The following is a 22287-nucleotide window of genomic DNA, read 5'->3' on the forward strand; positions in this document are numbered from 1 at the left end:
CCCCGAGGACCTCAGCCCTCTGGGCATGGCCCCTGCCCCCCACTTTCGTCCCATTTACAGCCAGACTCCTGGACAGGGTCTTGGATGGGAGGCTCCTCATTTCCAAAACAGGAGATATTTACACAACTTGCATCATATGAAATAAAGGAGGGATATTCCCCAAAGCAGTGCACCTCTGTTGTGCTAATAACTTGGACCCAGCTTTAAAAAAAAATCATCTTGGGGAGTTCCCATTGTGGCTCAGCAGTTAATGAACCCAACTAGGATCCATGAGGATGTGGGTTCAATCCCTGGCCTCACTCAGTGGGTTAAGAATACAGCATTGCCGGGAGCTGTGGTGTAGGTCGAAGATGCAAATTGGATCTGGCTTTGCTGTGTCTGTGGTGTAGGCTGGAAGCTGCAGCTCCAGTTGGACCCCGTTTGGTCATTTCTGTGCAGTGCTGAGCTTCAGAATGGAGCTAATTCACACCTCTGAGGTCCCATCTCTTGCAGACATCTTAAGCAAGGCGAAAAATAGCTGAAGCCGTCTCCCTCAGTTGCCCTAGAAACACACCTTGGCAGTGGTCCTGGCTGTCAGTGAAAAATGTGGCCGGTAGTGAAAAACCACTGAGAGCCTGTGGCCTTCTGAAGCATGATCAACCCCCTCATCAAACCACCCCTCTCCTGCCGTTTGCTAGGGACAGGCAGAAGGCTATTACGCAGATGGGCCACAAGCAGCAGGAAGTGGCCTTTCATCATGAAATTCAAGGGAATGGAGAGGCCAGAGAAAATCAGGTTTAGAGGGGAGAGAGAAATAAAGCTTAGTTAGGGATGGTTCCTCTGGGCCTTAGTAAGGGTTTCAGGTGAGTTGGATCTAATGAGGAGGGTTGAAGTGAGCAGTATTGTACACGCACCGTGGATGAAGTCCCCTGTTCCCTGTCCCCTGCCTGCCCCCTCCTCCCAAATGGCCCAGGATGCGTTCAGCGTACGCTGGTTGTTCCGTGAACCTTCAGTTTCCATCCATAAGAAGAAGGGGAACACGGGCATCAGGCGCGCAACCCGGGCCACCTGGTCCCTGAGCCCCCAGAGCTCTGCAGGCCGGGGGTCCATGGCCAGGAAGCTCAGGCGCCTGGCCCAGGGACACAGGACTGGGTTTGCTCAAAGTGCACATCTGAGCCCCCCAACACCAAAGTTTATTGCTAGCACCAGGGTGTCGCCGCCTCCGCTGACTCTGCCAAGGACTCTGTGTAAATGGGACTTCCCTCCCCGCCCGCATGTGTGTGACGAGACACCCCCTGCGCCCCACCCGGTCCATGTGCTGCACGGTTGAGCATGGATCCCTCCCCACCCGTTTATCATGATCTTTTTTTCTTTAGCTACTGACACTGACTCGTACTAGGAAAAGCTGATTCTGATGAACTAAACCCTTTAACACCCACTCTTCCTTCTTAGATTGAAAACATTACTAACCGCTCCTTCCACCACCTCCTTGATTTTTTACAGCCGTGTGTCTGGATTGCCACCGTCTCTGGCAGGTCGACCTAGACTTTTCACCAGGGGCTCTGCTCTGATGGCCTTTACTCCTAAGGATTCCCTGCACTGGTGCTTAGCTGGGTAGAAAGCTAGCGTGAAGGGGCCCAGTGGTGTGTTATCTGCCCAAGTCCTGTGCATAGGGACCTGGAGCCTCGGACCATGTCCGTGTCCCTGGGGTTTCCCAGGATGAGGGCTGAAGCCTCCCGGGAGCCTCATCCTTCTTCATCACGAATCTAACGGCCATGACATGGTGTTGGAGATGGGCTCGGACCCCCCTCGTGGCCTCGGCGGCAGGAGCCGAGTTCATTGTTGGTGATAGCAGTTATTTCTGTCTTTTAACTTCCTCAGCCTGGATCAGCCCCATAACCACAAGCCATACCTTCGTGGTCGTATTTTCTTTTTAGGATGATGATTCAAAGATAATTGATCAATTAATCTGTGGGTGTTTTCATGACACCCACGAGAAGGGAACGGGTATTTTTGTGGTTCAGTCTGTCAAAGTTCATTTGTTGCTGCTTAATTTGTCCTTGAGGCTGCCATGCCTTCCCCGCTCCCCCCGCCCCGCCCCACCCCCAGCAGACATCTAGGGTCATAATTCCTGAGAAAGCGGATGCTGGGAAGGATTTGTGGACTGGATGCCTCCGTGAGCTTGGCTGCAGGAAGTCAAGCACCCTTGTTCTGTAGAAAGGGGGAAACTGGCCGGGCCCACACTGGCTCATTCTGTACCCCAGCCTCCCCTGGAGCCAGGGACGAGGATGGCAAAGAGGCAGGTCACATGGCCACAGCAACTCCTTAAGCACCATGAAGAAAGTGCTCTGGAGAAAAAGAAAAAAAAAAAAATCCACCTTACCGCAAAGATCTGATTCGGGGGAGCAGTGCTCAAGACACATCAATGCCCATCCACGCACTGTCGGCTGCTCTTGGGGGCTTTTGGAAAACTGCCTCAGGATAGAATAGCCAGGGAGGCTGCCCGAGGAGCATCAGGGAGAAGTTGAGGGTCCAGGAGTGTAGGCAGATCACATTCATTTGTTTGATGTTAGGGCTAAGAGGTTGGTCTCAGGAAGGAGAAGTAGCACTTGAATAACTAGATCCTGACTCCTTTAGGGAACTGGCCAGTCTCCTAGGGGCCAATCAAACATCTAACCTCTTGGTGTAATTTTGAAATGTTCCTGAGCTGGAAAAATCAAATAGGCATCATATCCCAACAGCTAAATCCTGCATTTTGGACTTTTTAAACGAACTAACAAAAAGGCATACACCCATTTCAGATTGCTTATGAGAAATCCTTGGTAAAGGGGAACAGGCATTAGGATAAACCAAATTTACCGTATTTATAATGCTAGGCAATCCTGTTTGAGAGTAAACGTAAAAGATTCTTGTCCAAGCCCTGCATCTATCATTGGCTTCTTCTCAGATGCCCCAAACCCTGGGTGGATCCTGATGGGAGAGAAGGCAGTGGGCAAAGACAGAAGCCAGGTCCCACCTGTCTCAGTCCAGAACATACAACTCTTGGTAGTTGGGCTTTTTATCATCTTCCTTCCAGAATTCACGATTGCCGTCCCAAGGCCCGGGCTTGCTCGATTTTTTGTTGTGGAAATCAGATCTCCAGCAGTAGTTTTCTGATCCGAGGGCTTCTGCTGACAAGGGGAAAAGACATGAGGCTGACTCCGAATTTAGGGCCCAGTAGCACAGTAATTACAAAGAAGAACCTACAATCTGTGTGGCCAGAAATACACATTTCAATTAGGGTTTCTGAGGGGAATTTATAGGACCTGCCAATAATATTTTTTGACTGTATGTGGTCTCTTTAGTACATTCTTTTTTTTGTTGTTGTTGTTTTTTCTTACATACATGATTTACACTCTTCTAGAAAATACCAGAACTGCCTGATACTTTGTTTGTTATTGACCAGGTTTATTTTTACAAATACCACTGTTTTAGTCTTTACATAAAATATTTGGGGGGAAAATTTTGACTCATGGCTGAAGCTAAACTCAGAGGGTATAATTAACCGCAGGGGTTCTCTTGGAACAACTTGCCAATTGCTGTTGAATTGCAAACCAACATTTACAAATAATTACAATATTGGTTTTGCTGAAATTACCTATAATGGTTTCCATCAGAGCAGCCATCTCAGCACAGAGTGCACGCAGGGACCCTGTAAGAATTTCCTCTCCTGATGGGTTCAGTAAAGCAGTGAGCCTGCTGAACGTCAGGCCCTTGTCTTCAGCTTCAGCCCCTCCCTTGGCAGGCGTGGCTGGAACATTCTTTTTTGCAGAGGGCTTAGGAAATCAGTTCTTTAACTCCATGTCTGATCTTTAAAAGAAAAAAAAATAAAAATTTTTAAAAGGCCTCCAGTAAACATTTGAAGATGACTGAGACAATTGATTAAACAAATATTGTCCCTTCCACATCTTTATGTACTTGTAGCAACTGGCAGAGCAATGAGATTGGCCAAAATCTCTAGGATGTTAGCTGAGTAGGATCTTCCTTTAGAAATACTGTCATAGAAAGGGTTCCGTTTCTTATAACAGCCCCACTTTTGAAAGAATTGATCATAATTACATTTGTTTTTCATGTGGCAAACAAAACCTTGTCTCAATCACCTTTGAGACTTTCATGCCTACCTGGTGCTTGGTAGGTACTGAATATGTGTTTGTTGAATGAATCCTATTCAAAGAACTCTAAAAGATACAATATAAAATGCTCTAATGGAGTTCCCATTGTGGCTCAGTGGTTAACGAATCCGACTAGGAACCATGAGGTTGCAGGTTCGATCCCTGGCCTCACTCAGTAGATTAAGGATCCAGCATTGCTCAGATCCTGTGTTGCTGTGGCTGTGGCGTAGGCCGGCGTTTACACCTCCAATTAGACCCCTAGCCTGGGAACCTCCATATGCTGTGGGTGCGACCCTAGAAAAGACAAAAGACAAAAAATTAAATTAAAATGCTCTAAATTCTATGAGAATGCATTACATTATTAGAGTCACATGATAGTCTGATAAAATGATAGCAAATTGTAGTGTCCTAACCCTGTAAAGGTTAGAACTGTGTTCTAACTGTGGTTTAATTTTTAGTGGTTTTTATGTGATTCCCACTATATTTTTTCTGAAACACATCCAAAGATAGGGGAGTTATCTTCATCAGAGCAGGAAGTTTCCACAAGGATTTCTTGGTGAGATTTTTGTTCATGTGTCTTTGAAGACACTTAGGGTCTTTTCAAAGACAGGGCTTTGTTTGAGATAATGTTTTAAAAATTATTTTTTTAAAAAAGAAGGGGGCAACTCTGTGCCAAAGGGATATGGAATAGTCGATCCTGGGAGGCGTCTCCCTAAAATTGACGGAACATCCTGGATTTGGTGTTCTGTGTTTAACAGCATCATGAAAGTAGCCAGGGTGTTCTTCATAGTACATCCCAGCACAGTGCCTGTCAGTGTCACGGTGAAGTGAGAGTGAGAAGGAGCCCTAGGGAGCACCTGAGACTTTGCCATGTGGAGCTTGAGGCAGTGACAGCCAAGGCACCAGACCCTCTGGGCTCTCTGTGGCATCCTGAGCATTCAGCTCTAAAGGGATCCTCACAGCATCCAAGAAGACCCCTCTTCTGAGTAGACACTCCCCCCAAGTTCAGTGTTTTGTGGTATTGATTCAGCCGTGGAAACCCACATTGCTCCAATCTGAGAGAGAATAGAAAGGGAGATTGCAGGCAGAGCAACCTCCGTGGAAGAATCTCAATTTCCCTTCCTAGGAGGCCTTGGGGGAAGGACCAGGTCCTTGCCTGGTGGGTGTGTTGGAAGGGCCACTGACGCCACCTCCATCCCTCCTTCTTCAGGCAAAGAGACCATCAACCAGAGGCAGTGCTGCAGTGCCGAATACAATAGCTAGGATGACTAATATGTCTTCATTCACCCAGAGTCACCAACCTCCCATTTCGCCTGGGCCTAAGGGTTTGCCCAGAGTAAAGGACTTACCGTGTGACACCTGGAAAGTCCCAGGCTAAGCAGGAGGTGGTCACTCTAATGCAGTGAGACAATAGAATGGGTGAAGTTCTAGCATCTCCTATTCCATGGTTCAGCATTGGTGAGTCATCACAGACCTCCTTCCCTATCCTAAAATACACTCCACATTGAGTTTCTTTTTAGCACTGAGTATTTCTAATGGTATAAGGCGTAATTGAGTTCCTGTCTAAGAACGGCCCCAAAGAATTTGAAACGTTTACACACCTTGACATTATCTAAACCAAATCTCTTTAAGTGTTTTCCACTGAACAGCTGATGCGAGTGGCTAGATAGTAGTGTAAAAACAGGACAGATTTTTGCCTGGAGCCCATTTATCCTTTTATTTTCACTTCTCTTTTTCCTTAATTCTGATTGAGGAAGCATTAAGTGCAACTTTTCCTAAATACATGAAGATTACACATCCTCCCTCTGCAGCATTTATGTGGCCCTGTGACTAGTATGCGTGCACACGGATGACCTCATGATGCTCTTAATGGAGCTTCCAGCAGGTGTACATGCTGCTGGCCCAGGCTGCATAGCAGGGCTCTGGCTAGCTTGGTCGCTCTCTGGTTCCTCCTCGTCTCAAAGGGAGAAGCAGGTCACTCAGCCACTGTGAGGGTCCAGAAGTAGCTGAGTGAGGAGCGGGGCTGGACTGACCTTACTTACCAGCAGCCTTCTCCTAAGTGGCCAACGGTAGGTGTGTGGGTGATGAGGTCCAAAGCCTGGTGATGAGCCTTCCCTGGCTCCTCTGACCCATGTCTGTGGGTCTGTCCTCCAGAGAACACGCCAGGACCACCCACCCAGAGGTAACCGTTTTATAGGTTCTCCAAATCTTCTGTCTGAGGTCAGGCAAGAGACATAGGGATCGTTCCCACAGGAAGTACAGGGTTCCCACAGGTGTTTTAAATCTTCATTTTGACTTGTCATAACAGATGGTCTCTCATGTCATCGCTTTCAACATATACTAATGAAACAGTTTCTCTTAAAGTAAATCAGCATCTCACTGAAGAACCATCACAGCCCTGGTAGTTTGTCACACACAAGCTCATCTTTCTTCTCGACCTTGGATTCACAGTCCTCTTGCCAAAAGACAAAAGACTTTTTTCTGTTGAGAAATGCAAAAGACATTTCCCCCCTCTCTCCTCGCAAATAAAAAGACTTTAATGATCGTTCCATTAATAGCAGGTACCAAGGATTATCACTCAGTCAGTTGAGCCATAAATGCGGGATACTTACGGGAAACTTGCCTATGGCAAGTCGTGCTTTACTTCGTTACAGCTGGAATGTTGTTATTTTAATGAATCGAAGTAATAAAATTGAATTCGTCAAAGCTGGTCACACAAGTGCAGTATCATTCTACCCCCCGTTAGGGATCAGACCCCTGAAATGAATCATATATCCAGGGAAAACAAACTGGGCTGCTTTGAACACTTATTGTATGGGTGTCAACTTTCTGCTTAACTGCTTATGCTTTCCCCTTATTCAGGCTGTTCCTCAAAATGTATCAGGTTCATCAAAGTTAAATCTGCAGGTGTAAGAGCAGCTAAAAGAAAAGGCGAGCACCAGTGAAAGACAGTGTGGGGAGGGAAGCCTCTCTCTCTAAAATGGTTAAAGGACTTTGCTCGTAGGGATGATAGTTTTCCAAAACAGTCCCGAAAGGCATTCTGAGTTTGAGCGAAGTCTGAGGCATATAACTGGAATTCCAGGTTGTATATTTATTGCTTTTTAACCATTTGAATTTCTAAGAAAGCAAGAAAAGATTCCAGCCCCACCCCATCACTATACCCCATTCTGATGGATTGGATTTTCACCTTGTGGACGAAAATGTCACGCGGATTACCTGGCTGTTTCAGGGGAACCCAGCGCACCTAAGCTCGAAGGGCAGATGGGAGAAGATGGCAACTCCATTAAGGTGAACCTGATCAAGCAGGACGACGGCGGCTCCCCCATCAGGCACTACCTGGTCAAATACCGAGCGGTGAGTGGCTTCTTCCAGTCTTCATGCAGCCCTGACGCCCACCTTGTCGGGGGAACAGCATGCAAAGTCCGGGGGTGGGGGGGGGCGGACAGGGGCAGCCTCTGCGTGAGGCAAGTGGCCCATGGTCCCCGGTCAGGGTTTTAAATTCCAAGACGGACCTACAGCCTTTAGGTCATGTCCACGCCGAGACTGTATTATAACCTCTAAAATGAGTTTGGTGATGATAAACCCATACCGTGACTGGTTCTCCTTCTTCTTGAATTTGTCTACAATGTGATTTTGCCATCACCCCATATGTTTTGCAAATAACGTACTGAGATCTAATCATCACACTTGGATAAAGTGTGTGTTATGGGCCAGGCACTGTGATCACAGGCATTTTCTCTCCCAAGAACCCTACAAAGTTGGTCTTAAGATTTATCCCCACTTTACAGAGGAAGTTAAGGGAGACGTAGGCAGTCAGGGACCACCCGACTCGCACAGCCAGGCAGCCAGGGTTTTGAATCTAGGGCCGTCTGACAGAAGAGACTGGGCTCCTAGCTCCCACCTGGGCGGCCTCAGATCCCAAACCATGCTCTTTCCCCCACCCACCACCCACCCACCAGTGCTCGTGCAGCCCACCTGAGCTATTGTAATCCTCTCCAGTGAACTTGGCCCTAAGCCTCTTCCTGGCTTGCTCACCACCCAGCTAAGATTTCATTTCACCTGTCATCCCATACCCCTAAACTGAGGCTTACCCCCCTTTTTGGGTTTTATTTTATTTCACTGTCACAATTTAAATGATTTTTATTTTTTCCATTATAGTTGGTTTACAGTGTTCTGTCAATTTTACAGCAAAGTGACCCAGTCACACACACACATATATATACATGCTTTTTCTCACATTAGCCCCCATCATGCTCCATCATAAGTGACTACATATAGTTCCCAGTGCTGTACAGCAGCTTTTTTGGTTTTAGAATGATGCTTTGCCTTTGCCAACCACAACCAGTCGCTGAGAGAGTAAGAGGCAGTGTTTGAGCATCAGAATTAGCCTCTTGGTAGGATTCTCACCAGTAGAAAAGAATAACTTGGAGAAGAGTTTTCTTTCTTCAAATAGCCCCCCAAGAAAGAATTTCCCAGGGAGCTGACTTACTCCCCCCCTTCCCCCCCCCCCACATTTCCTTCAGCCCCCATTGTGGGAGCCCTTACCTGGCTAGGCGTACGGAGGGTCAGGCCAGCACAGAGCCCTCCCGGGCACACTTCTCAGCTGGCGGGCCGCCCTGTCCATCCACTCAGCCCTCTCCTACTTCACTGCGAAGCCAGGCATGAGCCTGACCCAGGAGGAGGAGCCTCAGTTGACTTCCCTAAGGCCCAGCCCAGAGACAGCACCGTCCCTGTCCGAGAAGTCGCTATGGCTCCCCCACTGTGGAGTAGGATGCAAGGACATGGCAGGTGGCCCCAAAGCACCCACCGGAAGTGGACAGTGTGGTAGGGGGGTGGCTCTGGCCACTGTTATCCTGATGTGGTCCAGACAGACATGGGGTCCAATTCCAGCTTTACCACTTAGCAGCGTGTGACCCAAATAAGTCACGCAGTGTTCCATAACCTCCATTTCCCCGCTGGTAAGATGGGGTTGGCTGTTGTAAAGATGAGTCATAAGCAGAGGAGCTGCAGTGTGCCTGATGCTTGGAAAACTCTACATGGTCACTGTGATCACCAGTCCTGCAGCGCAGGCTGGGGCTGGAAATACCTCTGGGACGAGGCCACCTCACAGGTTCCAGAAGAGCCACTGTGGAGCCAGGCAGGTCTACCTTAAAAAGACAACTAGAAATTGACACAACATCATACATCAGCTCTACCTAACTACAAAAACTTTTTTAAAAAGGAGTTCCCATCATGACTTAGCAGAAATGAATCTGACTAGCATCCATGAGGACGCAGGTTCCATCCCTGGCCTCGCTCAGTGGGTGAAGGATCTGGCATTGCCAGGCGCTGTGGCGTAGGTCATAGACGCAGCTCCGATCTGGCGTTGCTGTGGCTATGGTGCAGGCTGGCAGCTGTTGCTCCGGTTCAACCCCTAGCCTGGGAACCTCCATGTGCCAGGTCAACCTCCAAGGTCACCCTGAGATTCTAGACTGTATCGTGAGGGGTGAGGGTGGTGCTTGGGTCCCTGCAGCCCTAAAAAGACAAAAATAAATAAATAAATAAATAAAATTTTTTAAAAGAGACAACTGGGACAAAACACTGAGCTATGTTTAACTTAGACAACCATAGCAGTCCTCTCTTCCATCTCAAAATCCTAATATTTGCTAAATATTACTATCATTATCCATTATTAATATATATTATGTAATATATATAATGTTTGCTTTATATTCTGGCTCTGTCTTTGGTAATAACATTTGCCAAGGAAAGAAGCCCTTCAGAGAAAGAAGACAAAAGGCAAACAGCCGAGTTTCTTTGTTTTGAATTAAAACCAGCCACTCACTGACACTCGCACGAGCTAATAACTCAGAGCATACATAGCCCAGCTTCTGGCTAAACACTGAGGAAACCAGCAGTCCCCTCCCAGCGTTTCCCACGCTGATCATGGCATGACACACTTGCTGTCACATTCCTAAAGGCATCTCTCTGGCTGCTACAGAGCATTTGCTGGGAAGACGGCTGGCTTTTCTGTAATGTGACTCTTCCTCCAACCTGAGCCACAGGCTAGACCACCTCCCAGGTGACACCGCTGGCATGTCCTGCTCTTCTCAGAGCGGGGCCATCGTTCAGCAGACATGTGTCAAGCCCTCTTGTGTGCCCAGCACACACCTCTCAGGTGGCTGGTGAAAAGGCCAAAGATTGTAAAAGGGGGGGCGGGGGCGCTGTGCCCCTGGGAAAGCTTCTGGGGATTTCTCAGGAAGGCGTCAGACCTCCTCCCACAGCAGTTGAGTGAGGGAAGTGGTCACCCGCTGGGGCCTGATAAATTGATAAATTCCCCCCATCCCAGAACAAACTCATGGGTAAAAATGTGTCAGGCAGAACTGGAAAGAACCTTTGAGAAAGAGGGGCACCTGTAACTCCAGGTGCATGCCTGAAATTATGCCCCAGGCAGTGCTCTGCTGAGCTGAGTGTGTCTCGTGAGCACCAGGCACCCAGCCTTGGGCCTGGCAGCGGAAGTCACACCTGCGATGCCTCCAGCTCCAGTCTTAGAGACCAGGTTACACTGCATGAAAAATCCAATTCAGGAAAGATCACAGCCTCAGGCCCAGATGCCCTTGGTCCCAGCTTGGCTGCCCGTGAGGCTTGGGGAAGTCACCTGACCTCTCCTTTCTGCAGCATCAGTTGGTGTAAGGGCCTGGCCGCAGCCCTCGCAGGCCTGTTGTGGGGAAATAGGGAGAACATGTGCAGAAAGCTTTTAGTTCCGGGCCTGGCTTGTAGTGGGCGCTCAGTAAATGATGCTTTCTGTTCGTAATCAAAGTAGAATCGCTGCCATGTTCCCACGTCGAGGAGGTGGGTCCCCTGCCCGCAGGTGAGCAACATTCTGAAACAGGACAAGAAACATTGATGTTTTGTTACCCTTTGAGGTCAGCCTGAGATTCCAGAGTGTGGGGCGGGGGTGGTGCTTGGGTCCCTGGGTGCCCTCTGAGTGAGAAACAGGGGCTTGAAGCATTGGCCCCGGGCCTCACTGACAGTCTGTCGCTGATTGTATTTACAAACACACAAGGTTGACCTCCTGACCTGCGGGATCATTTACCCTTGGGTTTTTGCGGCTGGTAGAGAATCAAGACCACGTCCTGTGGTTGGTTTTTCTGTTTGGCACCAATAGTTATTAACTCCCTTAACGTTCCTCTTGTGAGCTGGTCTTACCAGCTGTCCCATCTAAAGCTTTCTGGTGTCTTGTGTCTCTCTGGCCCGTTTCTCCCAGAAGCTCTCCTCCGAGTGGAAACCAGAGATCAGGCTCCCCTCTGGCAGTGACCACGTCATGCTCAAGTCCCTGGACTGGAATGCCGAGTACGAGGTCTACGTGGTGGCTGAGAACCAGCAGGGGAAGTCCAAGGCGGCTCACTTCGTGTTCAGGACCTCGGCGCAGCCCACGGCCATCCCAGGTACGACGCCTCTGCTTTCTGTGAGTTTCCCGCTTTGAATTAATGCACAAGTGCCGCACCTCCTAATGTGCCTGAACAGCCCCCTGACAACTCGCTTGCTTCCAGCCATTCTCATGATTGGTTGCCCGTGCAAAGCTTAGTTTTGCTTCGTACCAGCTAGCTGTGCGGTAGGTTGAGATGGACCGACCCCCCTGGGAAGGCTTGGCCAAGCATCCTGGGCGGAGGTCCTGTGTCCTTCACCTCGGAGGACTCATGGTCAGCCAGCCCATGGGACCTCTCAGCGAGGAAAGGCCCGAGCTCCAGCCAGGCTTTGGATGCTGGCAGAGGAAGGGTCCTTTTCTGAGACCTTATCTGCTCTCTGCCATTTCATACAAGGACCACATAACTGTTTTAAGCGCTTTCTAGCTGATGCTTGCTTACCTGCACAACCGTGGGCCAAATCTCTTCTCTTGCCCAAGAGAAGGGACAGACGGTGCCCAGTTACTTAAAAATCCTCTCTGCCAAGGGTCTCACGATTGAAACAAAGATGAAATTGAGCCACTTGAGACAGAACAAGTGGAGAAAGTAGATGCTGAAAACTCCCATCCATGGAAGGCAGTGCATCTGCTCCAGGCCAGGATGGGAGCGATCTCCTAGGAGCTGCAGTCTCTAGGGATCCAGGACCAACTCAGTGTGGGAATGAAGCGAGAGGTCTGCTGTCCGGCCCAGCTACCTGGCTGCTGATGGCCAGTCTCCTCATTGACCAGATCCCTCCAAGCAGAAAGAGATTTGCATCTTCCCTCCCTGCTTTTCCAGACAGCCAGAGACCAACCACAGGCAGGAGGGCCGGGCATAGAAAACACAGCTGCAACCTAGTAAAGGGGGCCTTGTAAACTCTCCACTGTGCCCAAGTATGGCCGGAAAACACTCCCACCTTCCAGGGGCTTTGCTCTGGCCCCCTGGTGCCTGTCCCTCTGCAGTGCTGCCCCCCTGGCTCCCACTCAGTCGTCACGATTGCTCCTCCCAGCAGGAGAGAGGCCAGAAAGGACATGGGCTGTTGTGATGAAGGGCTGTGTGTGTGTGCACGTGGGTTAGTCGAGCAGCAACAAGATGAGATCAGCCAGTGGTTCCTGATGGTTGGTCGTACGTGAATGTGTGCTTCTGAGAGACGTGTGGGGGGCCCCCAGAAGCTGGTGGCATAGATCAGAAGTGTCTGGTCCCCGACTCCACTCCGTGCACTGGCAGGGAGGCCCCTTGGCACAGGGCAGGATGAGGCTGTCTCTGCAGGCTCTGGTCACGTGGTCAGTGGTGAAGCCCGGGCATCTGGGTGGCTGCAAGAGATGTCCACCTCACTGCTTCATAGGCCGTCCGAATGGAGGTGGCCCTGTCTGTCCTCTGCCCCCTACGTTCTCGGCACACTTGGGTCGGGTTTTCTCTGATCAACAGTCTTGTGTGAGTGTCCAGAGCTGCTTGGCCTTCATGGAGCACTTAGGAGCTGGGGGAGGGGTGGGAGGTGTGAGTGATTCATTTGCAGTGAGACGGATTCCTGCTGGCATCCGTTTCCCCTGGTAAGACTCCGTAGGTGGCCATTCAGACATGCTGCTTTCACAGGCTGGATATGGCCAGTGGCATGGGTACCACCAATGGCATCAGGCTGGGTGCCACCAGCAGCATCAGGCTGGGTACCGCCAGTGGCATCAGCTTCTGGGGTTGGAGAAGTTGGGGCTGCTGTGTGTCGGATACAGAAATTCTGCAAAGACCAGTCTCTCCCCTCTGCCCCACCCCCAAGTCCCACCCACCAGAGTTGTCAGAGTCCTTCTTGTTAATTTCTCAGGCGCCCGGTTATCCAACAGGGTTGGGAGTCGCCCACGAGGGCTCCGGGCTGTGCCACCCAGGTCTTAGAAGGAGGTTGCTTGGTTGGACTGCTCTGGCCATTGTCTCGGGACCTTCGATAAGACCTGAATGACGAGGTGGGCGTTCATGGTGGAGCTGTGTAGTCAGTGGGTGGGGGAGGTGAGAGGTGCAGAACTAGATTCTAACAGCACTGCGGGTGGGGGCTGTGTGACAGGAAGAAGAGTCTGAGCTGTTGCTGCAACGGCAGCCCATCCCTGTGCACACTTCACGACATACAGTGCAGCGATCAGAGGCATCTCTGTCCCCACGTGTAAAAAGCTCTGGAGACTAGACAGCTGTGGGGGCTCCTTGACCATGTCTTAGAGGACCCCCCCCCTTATCAAAGGTAACACTTTCCTGATCAGGCTCTCGTGTCGGACTGTGGAGGCTTCTGTTCTCTCACTTTAATTTCATTTGCTCGCTGACCCCTAACCCCCGAATTCATCCTGCTGTGCTGCTTCTGGGCTTGCTGAGCTTCGGAACTGGCCTGATGGTAACAGTACCGCACTGAACTCTTCCCTAACCTTTGTCAGTTTAATTTACAAAGTTGAATTAACCTTTGATTCTTGCGTTTTCTATATTTGACCTAATTTTTTTTCTTTTTATCTATTTTTTTTCTCTGTTTCTGTCTCTTTCCTCCCCCCTCCCTCCCCTTCCTGTGTCTGTCGTCACACATATCACCTCGGACGTCACTGGGACACCCCCACTGCCACATTTGTTTTTAAACAACCGCATTGTCTCTGGGGACCCATTGCTTGGCACCTGCAGCGACCTTAGGAGGCTCCTCCGCGTCCTACACGTTTGTCTCATTGCTTTTCTCTGCAGTGACTCTTCTTTTGCTCTGTTAGGAACTTGAACACACACACACACACCCACACACACACACACACACAAATTCAAATTTGCTTATAAGCCCAGTTCCTTTGAGGATATGATCAGTGCCCCCTTTGAAAGAATCTGTCAGGACCACCATGGCTACACTGCCAAGCTCTCTGTGGAAGAGGAAGGTCTGGCAATGAGAAAAGGCCAGACCTCCAGACATATGACCATTCAGAGATACTTTAGTGCCATTTCATAAAGAATTTGCCCCCCCCTTTCATGGCAGGACAAACATGTCTGGGAGTTCTTTTCTTTAAACGCTCTGTATTAGAACAAAATCCCCTTAGGCTAGGTTTGCAGAAAAGTTTCTGCACGTCTGCACTGGTTACATTTTTGGTTCTTACCTGAAAATGATGCCACAGAGAAAGATTCCCAAGTACCCCCTAAAGCTCGCATCAGATTGTTAAAATCACCACGTGCCCCTCCTCTGCCCTTGGGTGAGTAGTAGGCTTTGCTTGCATTTAAGTGCCCGGGGTAATACTCCCGCTGCAATTCACCGGAACACTTGGCTGATGTGATGGGCAGAGTTGGCCAGGCAGCGGAAGAAATTGGACTCCGTGGGTATTTTTTGGGGCTGATCCAACATTCTGGGAGGCGCTTAGGCCCCAGCAGGATAACCAGCACCCTGCACTGGCTCTGTGAGCAGGGCCAACCTCTGATGTGCTCAGCGCCTGTGGGCTCTGGAAGGTCCCACAGGGGACCCAGCACCTCCTGGTGGGGGTGATACCACTGCATGGCTGCAGATCAGCCACAGACCTCATATCTTGACAGATGGGGTCCAACTGTGACCCACATCATTGCCTAAGCCTCAGCCCCCCAGCTTGGAAGCACCCACTGTGAGCCTGGTGTGAGTTACACCTCCTCCCCAAGCATGCTCAGCAGAGCGGAAAATGGGGCCAGCCTGGGGTGCCCATACATTGGCACTTAGCAAGCCTGTGGCTCTACCTGAGTGCCTGACCCCTGTCCGTCAGTGGCTTCGGTGACATTTTTAAAACTCTGTTGGAAGCCTGCTGCCCCTGCCGTGTTTAAGTCCCCCTGGAGCCTCAGATGACTCCTGCTCAGCAGGGTCAGTGTCTGTGCTCGGGGGAGGTGGGTGGGGACCTTCTGCTGAATAAAAACTCCCTCGCCCCTTTGTGGTCACATACCATTCCGCATATCTCTTCTCTCAGCATCTCCGCAGAAGTTTGATTTTTGTTCTTTTGGTTTTTTTATTTTGTGGTCCTGTCATTATGTCTTCGTGTTCAAAGACTAGCCCTTCCCTCTGGGAATCCCCAGGATCCTGTTGTCTGCAGGACAAAGCTGCCCATGTCAGTGGGCACAGACCCACGTCAGTGGGCACAGGCCCGTGTCCCCAGAGCTGGCAGTTTAGAGGGTCACATATAGACACCCGAGGCCACGTGCCACCCGACAGCTTAGCCAGGTAGTGCCTCTCGCCCCAGTGCCATCAGCCTCCACACCCCCCCCCAGGGACATCTCCCACTGGGGACCCTGACCTCCCTTCACTCCAGGGCAGCAGGAGCAGGCAGGGCTCTTAGGCACCAAGAAGAGCACTGAGAAGAGGCACGTGGCGCCTCCAGGCCTGGGGTGAGGATCCCAGGGCCGTCGGGAGGGTGGGGGCGGGGGAGACGGTCCTCGCACAGGTGACCCCTCACTGTCCTCCTGGCTTCTTGATCTCAACTTGGGCAGAAGTCACATATTCCCCCAGGAGGGCCCATCTCAGGGGTCTGCCCCGCCCCACCCCCGGCCCCAGCCCTGGGCCCATAGATGAGAGCCAGTGTCAGTGTTTCTGAAGGGACCCTGGGGATCTGGTCCAAAGTACACACAGGGAGGCCTGCCATCCGTGACCCTGGCCCTTCACACAGCCTGGGCCAGGCAGGCCTCCACGAAAGCAACATTGGGGTCATCACACTGGGCTTATTCAGACAGGCCCGGGGTGTATAAGGATGCCCTTTAGAAACCCACCCCCACCAGAGGCCTCCCGGTATTGGCAGCCCCCGGCCGCCTGAGCCCCTAAGACAGGCCCAGCTCAGCGGCCCCGCCCCAGAGTCCCATCAGCTCGCCTGGGCTCCACACGCCCCAGGGCTTCTCTGCTCATTGTTGAACTATTTATACAGCAGGTTTCGGATCAGGTTTCTCTACTAATAAGAATGCTAACGTGGTTGTGTAGATAATCAGCGAGGCCTTTATGCAGTTGACACCTTTCGCGTTATTAAAGGAAATAACAGTTCATGCGAACCCACCGGCGTGTTTGGATTTTATTTGAGCGTTGTGTATCCTACACAGTGACAAGAGCCCTTTTCCCACCATCTCGCCGGTGCCCATGTTACTCTACTCACCCCAGAGAGCCCATTGAAATGGTGCCCCAGCCTTGTGGCCTGCTGAGTGGCATTCCAGCCCCAAGACCCGCTTTTACTTCCTCATGGGGAGCAGGTGGATTCCTCGGCTCACCTCGGAACTGCTATGGGTCACTGTCTCCTTGGACCAGCCCAGCAGATGACGGAGGGGAAAGTGCCTTTGCAGAATCAGGAGAGGGTCACCTTGGGGTCAGGGGCGCAACCCGGGCCACTCGAGATACAGCTCTGTTGCGAGTTCTCCTGAGCTCACGGCTCCCTTTATACCTTCCTAGCAGGGGCTGCACAGGGGGGGGCACCTGGTGATAGAACCCAGGAGAAGGTTCTCATGGGCAAACCCCATTCTGTTTCCAATCACTCTGAGTTGGCCGATGTCTCCAGAAAGCCCCTGAGACCAGCCCTCTGTTCGGCAGCTTCTGGGAAGGAGCAAGCAGATGAGGGCAGGGTTCGTGAGTGACCCAGAACCACAGCTGAATGGTTCTGAGAGTGACGGGAAGAAGGGGGCACTTCTGCACTGACGTCCCTGGCACAGTGACTTAGGCCACTCGGACACCTATAAGGTGTGAGACCGTCTCCCCATGTGGAGGCATTTAAGAGCACAGACACACGGGGCTCAGCCCTGGGCCAGCTGGGTCCCTGTCCACTGCCAAGCCCTCCCTCACCAGGAATCGCAGAAGATGGGCAGCCTCGGCTTCATAGCCTCACTGTTCAGGGCCGCTCTGGGCCTGGAGGTTGTGGAGGAATTGCTCCCCAGAAGCACTGTTTGTGTGCAGGTGCGCAGACGGGGTAGCCAGGAGAAGTAAGGAGGAAGGGCGTGCAGAGATAGGCCCCAGAAGTTTTCGTCTTCCTTTTGCAAAATGTTAACCGAGATGCAGGAGATACCTTTGTCCTCTGGTGTCCCAGACTAAATGATTCTATAACGGCCACCGAGAGGCGGTAAGGAACCTTGGCTTGACTTGGCTACCCTTTCATTTGCTTCCCGTGTTTCCTCTATTTACAGTTTTTTTTTTATAAAAGCTACACATATCCTTTCTCCAGCTTGAGGGGCATCTCACTTCCTCTGGAAGTCTAGACTTTTAGTGCTGAACCTGGGGTCGGGGGGGGGGAGGGGTTCCCGTTTCCTTGGGGATAAGTCCTTGATCTCTCTCCATCCATCAAGTAATATCAGTTAGGTCAAGGCCACTAGGTAAGATGACACAGCTCATCCTCCAGTGGTGAGCCAGTCATAGGAACAGCTGTGATTTATTGTCGAAAACCTGGACACAGTGGTCTTCAAACTCTGGGATGCAAACCCCATCAGATCCTGAGCCTGAGCCTCACCCCCAGAGATGCTGACTCAGTGGAATGAGGGAGCCCTAGAATCTGAATTCTTAGCAAAGCAGCCTGGGAATTCTGCTGCAGGTGGAGAAACATTATGCTAAAAGGTAGTTATTCTTCAGCTAAAGAGAAAAACCACAAGCATCAGTGTATAAAGACGGGACCTCTCAAGTGTTTCGGTCTTGCTGGCAAAATCCTGCTCAGCACACACTGTGGAGGAGATGGATGTTCAGGTCTCTGCCAAGGGCTGGGGACGATAGGCTGTCTCAAGGTCCAGGAGGGGCTCTTACAGTTGGAGAGGACTTGAAGACAGCCTCTGTCCCCAGGCCTGGTGCAGGAACCTGGTCCAGAGCATTACAACATTCTGGCCAAGGGGTTTCCCAGCCTCTGCTTGAATGTCTCCGGCGACAGGGAGCTTATCTTCCCAGGCAGCTCACACCACGTGTGCACAGCTCTTGTTTGTGAGTTCTGTCTCACGTGAGCTGAAGGTGGCCTCCCAGCCCCATAGTTTCCGTCCACAGGTGACCCTGAAGAATGCTTCTTCCTTCTCACGACATAGCTTTACATACTCGGAGACAGTGTTCTCATCTCCAGGCTAAACACTGGGCATCTGCTCAGTAAATACTCTGTGAACACGTTTTATAAGTTGGGTTGTCCTAGATGCTGGGGAGACGAGAGATAGACCAGGGGCCCGCTAGGGTATCCTAGAGGGAGGGGCAACCAGATCAAGAGCATGTCCTTGAATGAAACGCGCAGATGGCGGTAAGAAGAGAGTAAAACAGGGAGATGTGGCAGATCCTGGGTCGAGCTGCCTGAGTCAATAAGAGATCAGGGCGGGGGAGAAGGGAACGTCTCCAAGAAGGTGACATTGGAGCTGAGGCTGCAGGACACCAAGGAGCCACCCTCGAGGTGACGGGGATGGAGCGTTCCAGGCACGGGCTGGGCATGTTGGGCAAACAGAGAGGAGGCCCTCCTGGCCGGGGCACAGGCAGGGGAGGCAGGGCCCCGGTGCCCTGCATTTTGCCAGGCAGAGGAGCGGGAGTGTCCGTAGCACAGGTCAGGCCTTCAAGACCAGGGGAAAGATGTGAACTTTATATCAAATGAGAGAGAAGACCACGGCCCTACCTTCCGTTTTGTATCACGGCCTTTCCTGATCTTGCTCATGGTGTTGGCCTTGGCCTTTGGAAACTGTTCCGCTCTCTGGCAGGTCTACTGAGCCCAGAGCACAGTGGGTAATGGCCGCCTCTCCCGCACAGAGCGGCTTCGCCGTGGTTTATTTTTCTTCCTTAGAGACACGATTATACTATAAAACCATATTTATGTGAACACCTCAGAACCTGGTGTTGGGGCCATTGAGCCCCAAATTACAGATGTTCTTCCCCCACAAAAATACCTTCCTTGTTGAGGAAGTAGACACTTAACACCTACTGGGTATGGATGTCAGGAGACCCAGGGGGCTTCCAGCCCCACGTCTTGAGATGGCGAGGAAGCCCAAGGCCGTATTTCTTCTCTCTTCAGGAAAACAGCTTTGGGATGCTGAGGGTCAGGAAGGCCTGTGTTTCTTTGCTGTTCCGAGTGGAATGTGTGAACAGCGCAGAGGGAAGGAGTGTGGACCGGCTCTAGCTGACCTCAGGGGCCTGTGGCTGGTTTCTAAAGCCCGGAGACAGACGGACAGAGCTGGGTCTTCTGAGCACAAATCCTGTTGCCAATCTGGGGCCTTCCTGGGGAACAGGGTGGCTCTTCAGTGTGGGGTTGGAAGGGACCATCCAGAGGGCCTGAGGTAGAGGGGCCCCAGGTAAGACCAAGGTCCCAAGGGAGCCCAAAACATTCCAGCTCCTGGGAGGCTCCTGCAGCGCAGGCCCGCTGCAGTCTGGGTGCCAGGAATTAGGTTGAGAGCGGTCGGTTCTTACCTTTTGGCCAGTGGCCTGTACCCTGAATTGATGTTAGAAATAAGGGCCACTGGAATAGGACAGCTGTTGGAGCCCTGCCTTGTCTGAGCAGGGCCCCTGAGGCACACAGAGGCCTCAGCAAGAATGCAAATCACATAGAGTATATGGCCCGTGCTTGTCACTTAAGTCACATGTCCCTTCCATTATCTGGCATGCGATGTGACCAGCAGGTGTCTGGACTGGCCTGGACTCAGCAAAGGCACAGGGCACCCAGTTGTGGTGGCCACAGTTCCTGCTTCCTGTCAACAGTGGGCCCAAAGGACACAGAAAGCTTCAGACAAGGTCTGGTGGTGGGAAGGGGCCACCCCTTCTGGAACCCTGTCCTCCCAGAAGAAGAAAGATGAAGCAGAGTGGCCATTTTTCAGTCATGGGTCAGAGTTTCCAAACTAGCTTCCGCAGAATTCCTTGGGGGTCGTTGTTGCCTGCCGCACAACCCTTGTGTCCCAGCGCCAGCGCCAGGCGGTCAGCTGGTCCACTGCAGTTGGCTAGCATCAGTCACAAGGGGGCGCTATGGAGTTGAGCCAGGGGTCCTTCTGTGATTCAGTTAATGGGCTGGGAGGTTCTAGATGGACCCCAGGGAGTAAGACACAGAGGTTCAGTCATTTGAGTGAGTCCAGCCAGAGCAGGGGTGCTGGGTGCTGCTCAAATGTGAGAGTGTGTGTCCGTGTGCGGTGGGCATGTGTCCTGTGTGAGTGAGCCTGCTGTGCAGGGGTGCATCTCTGGGTGAGTCTGCTGGGTTTCCTGAAGTCTGATGCAGGTGTGCCTGGCTCCCAGCTGGTAAGTATTCCCAGACCTTCCACCTTGCCCACCAGACCTGGAGAAGCATCCCTGCCTCCCGTAAATGGGCTTCATCGGTCTTCCTGGCATGGTGAAAAAGGATGCCTTCCAAAGTCGGGATCCGCTGGAGGGGTCCCTAACGAGGGGGAGAGGAAGGGCAGAGAGGCAGCAGGCATCCTGTTGTGCCTGACGTCACCACAAGGCCAGAGGAAGCCCTGGGAACCTCTGCAGCCCTGTCTGGGACCCTGTCTCTGCCAACTCATGGGGAGACCAGCTGAGTGGGGATTGAGAACAGGAGTGGAGGCACAGCACCCAGTCTGTGCTCCTGTCCTGCCCGCTGGGTACCTTGTGCCCCTATCCCTTGGTCTGTGAGATGAGGCTGCCCTCTCTCTCTCCTGACGATAAAGAGACCCTGTTGTCTCAACCCCTGGGGTGGACAGGCCCCAAGGGAAAGTGTCACTCTGAACTCAAATGCCATGACTGGCCCGTGGGCTCTGCCCCACCTCCATGGCTGCTGCTCAGCAGGTCCACGTCGGCATCTCTGTGCACTAACCGCTGCCACCCCTCTCTCCCTCCACCCAAGCCAATGGCAGCCCCACCTCAGGTCTGAGCACTGGCGCCATCGTGGGCATCCTTGTCGTCACCTTCGTCCTGCTCCTGGTGGCTGTGGATGTCACCTGCTACTTCCTGAACAAGTGTGGCCTGCTCATGTGCATTGCCGTCAACCTGTGTGGAAAAGCCGGGCCCGGAGCCAAGGGCAAGGACATGGAGGAGGGCAAAGCCGCCTTCTCGTGAGTGCAGACGCCCACCGCTGCTGAGCACCCGGCTCTGCCCCCGCCCAGGCCAGCCACGGAGCCACCTCAGCTTCCCCATTGGGAACCCCCAGGGAACAGAGCTTCAGAGAAATGTTTCTCAAAGCATCATCTTCAGGGGCGTCTGTTTAAAAAGCAGACTCTTGGGCCCAACCTCACATCTAGAATCTCATGGAAGTTTGAAAATCCCCACGTAGGTCAAAATGAGGGGAACTGTCAGAATAAGCCTGAAGGGGAGCTGCCATGGAGGGGTCAGCATGTGGCAGACACACTTGCCTTGCTGCCATTCATTCGCACAACATTCAGCAGATATTTATGGAGCGGCTCCTGGGGGCCAGGCACCATTCCCGGGCACTAGGGCACCGCGGTGAGCAAATCAGATAAAAATGCCTGTCCTCCTGGAGGACGATCCAGATGGAAGCTATGCACCAGCATCTCTGGAGAAACAGTTCCTGAGCCAATTAGCAGGAACCTTCATAGACTGTCCCTGGGCGGGACAGAGCTGGAGCAAGGCAGGAAGGGACAGAGCAAGGAAATGAGTTGTTGACACCGCCATATGCCGGGCGCTGTATGTACATGGACACATACGTACACATACATCATGTAGCTATACATGTCATAGTTCCATATATATATGCTCACTCTTACATGGTGGTACCTATATATACATATATTTATACATATACAATTTGTATATGTAATGACATATACACGCACATATTTGCATATACATATACATGTTCATTCTGACAGACTAAAGCACATGAACATAT

At 51.6% G+C, this 22287-nt stretch overlaps 1 protein-coding gene across 28 annotated transcripts in view; it reads left to right on the forward strand.

The window, feature by feature from the left end:
* NCAM1 (neural cell adhesion molecule 1) overlaps nucleotides 1-22287 on the forward strand; it is a 328180-nt gene that overhangs the window by 300145 nt on the left and 5748 nt on the right. For 9 of the 28 annotated variants that reach the window (XM_047752282.1, XM_047752274.1, XM_047752281.1 and 6 more), the window contains 3 exons: nucleotides 7360-7484; nucleotides 11380-11557; nucleotides 21286-21493. In XM_047752282.1, coding sequence (XP_047608238.1) covers nucleotides 7360-7484; nucleotides 11380-11557; nucleotides 21286-21493 — 511 coding nt within the window. Of the gene's footprint in view, nucleotides 1-7359; nucleotides 7485-11376; nucleotides 11558-14197; nucleotides 15456-21285; nucleotides 21494-22287 lie in introns of those variants that run through there. The other 19 variants (XM_047752286.1, XM_047752271.1, XM_047752273.1 and 16 more) reach the window with 3 other exon arrangements.

Source organism: Phacochoerus africanus, chromosome 11 (genome assembly GCF_016906955.1).
Source record: "Phacochoerus africanus isolate WHEZ1 chromosome 11, ROS_Pafr_v1, whole genome shotgun sequence".
In the NCBI taxonomy this organism is placed as follows: domain Eukaryota; kingdom Metazoa; phylum Chordata; class Mammalia; order Artiodactyla; family Suidae; genus Phacochoerus; species Phacochoerus africanus.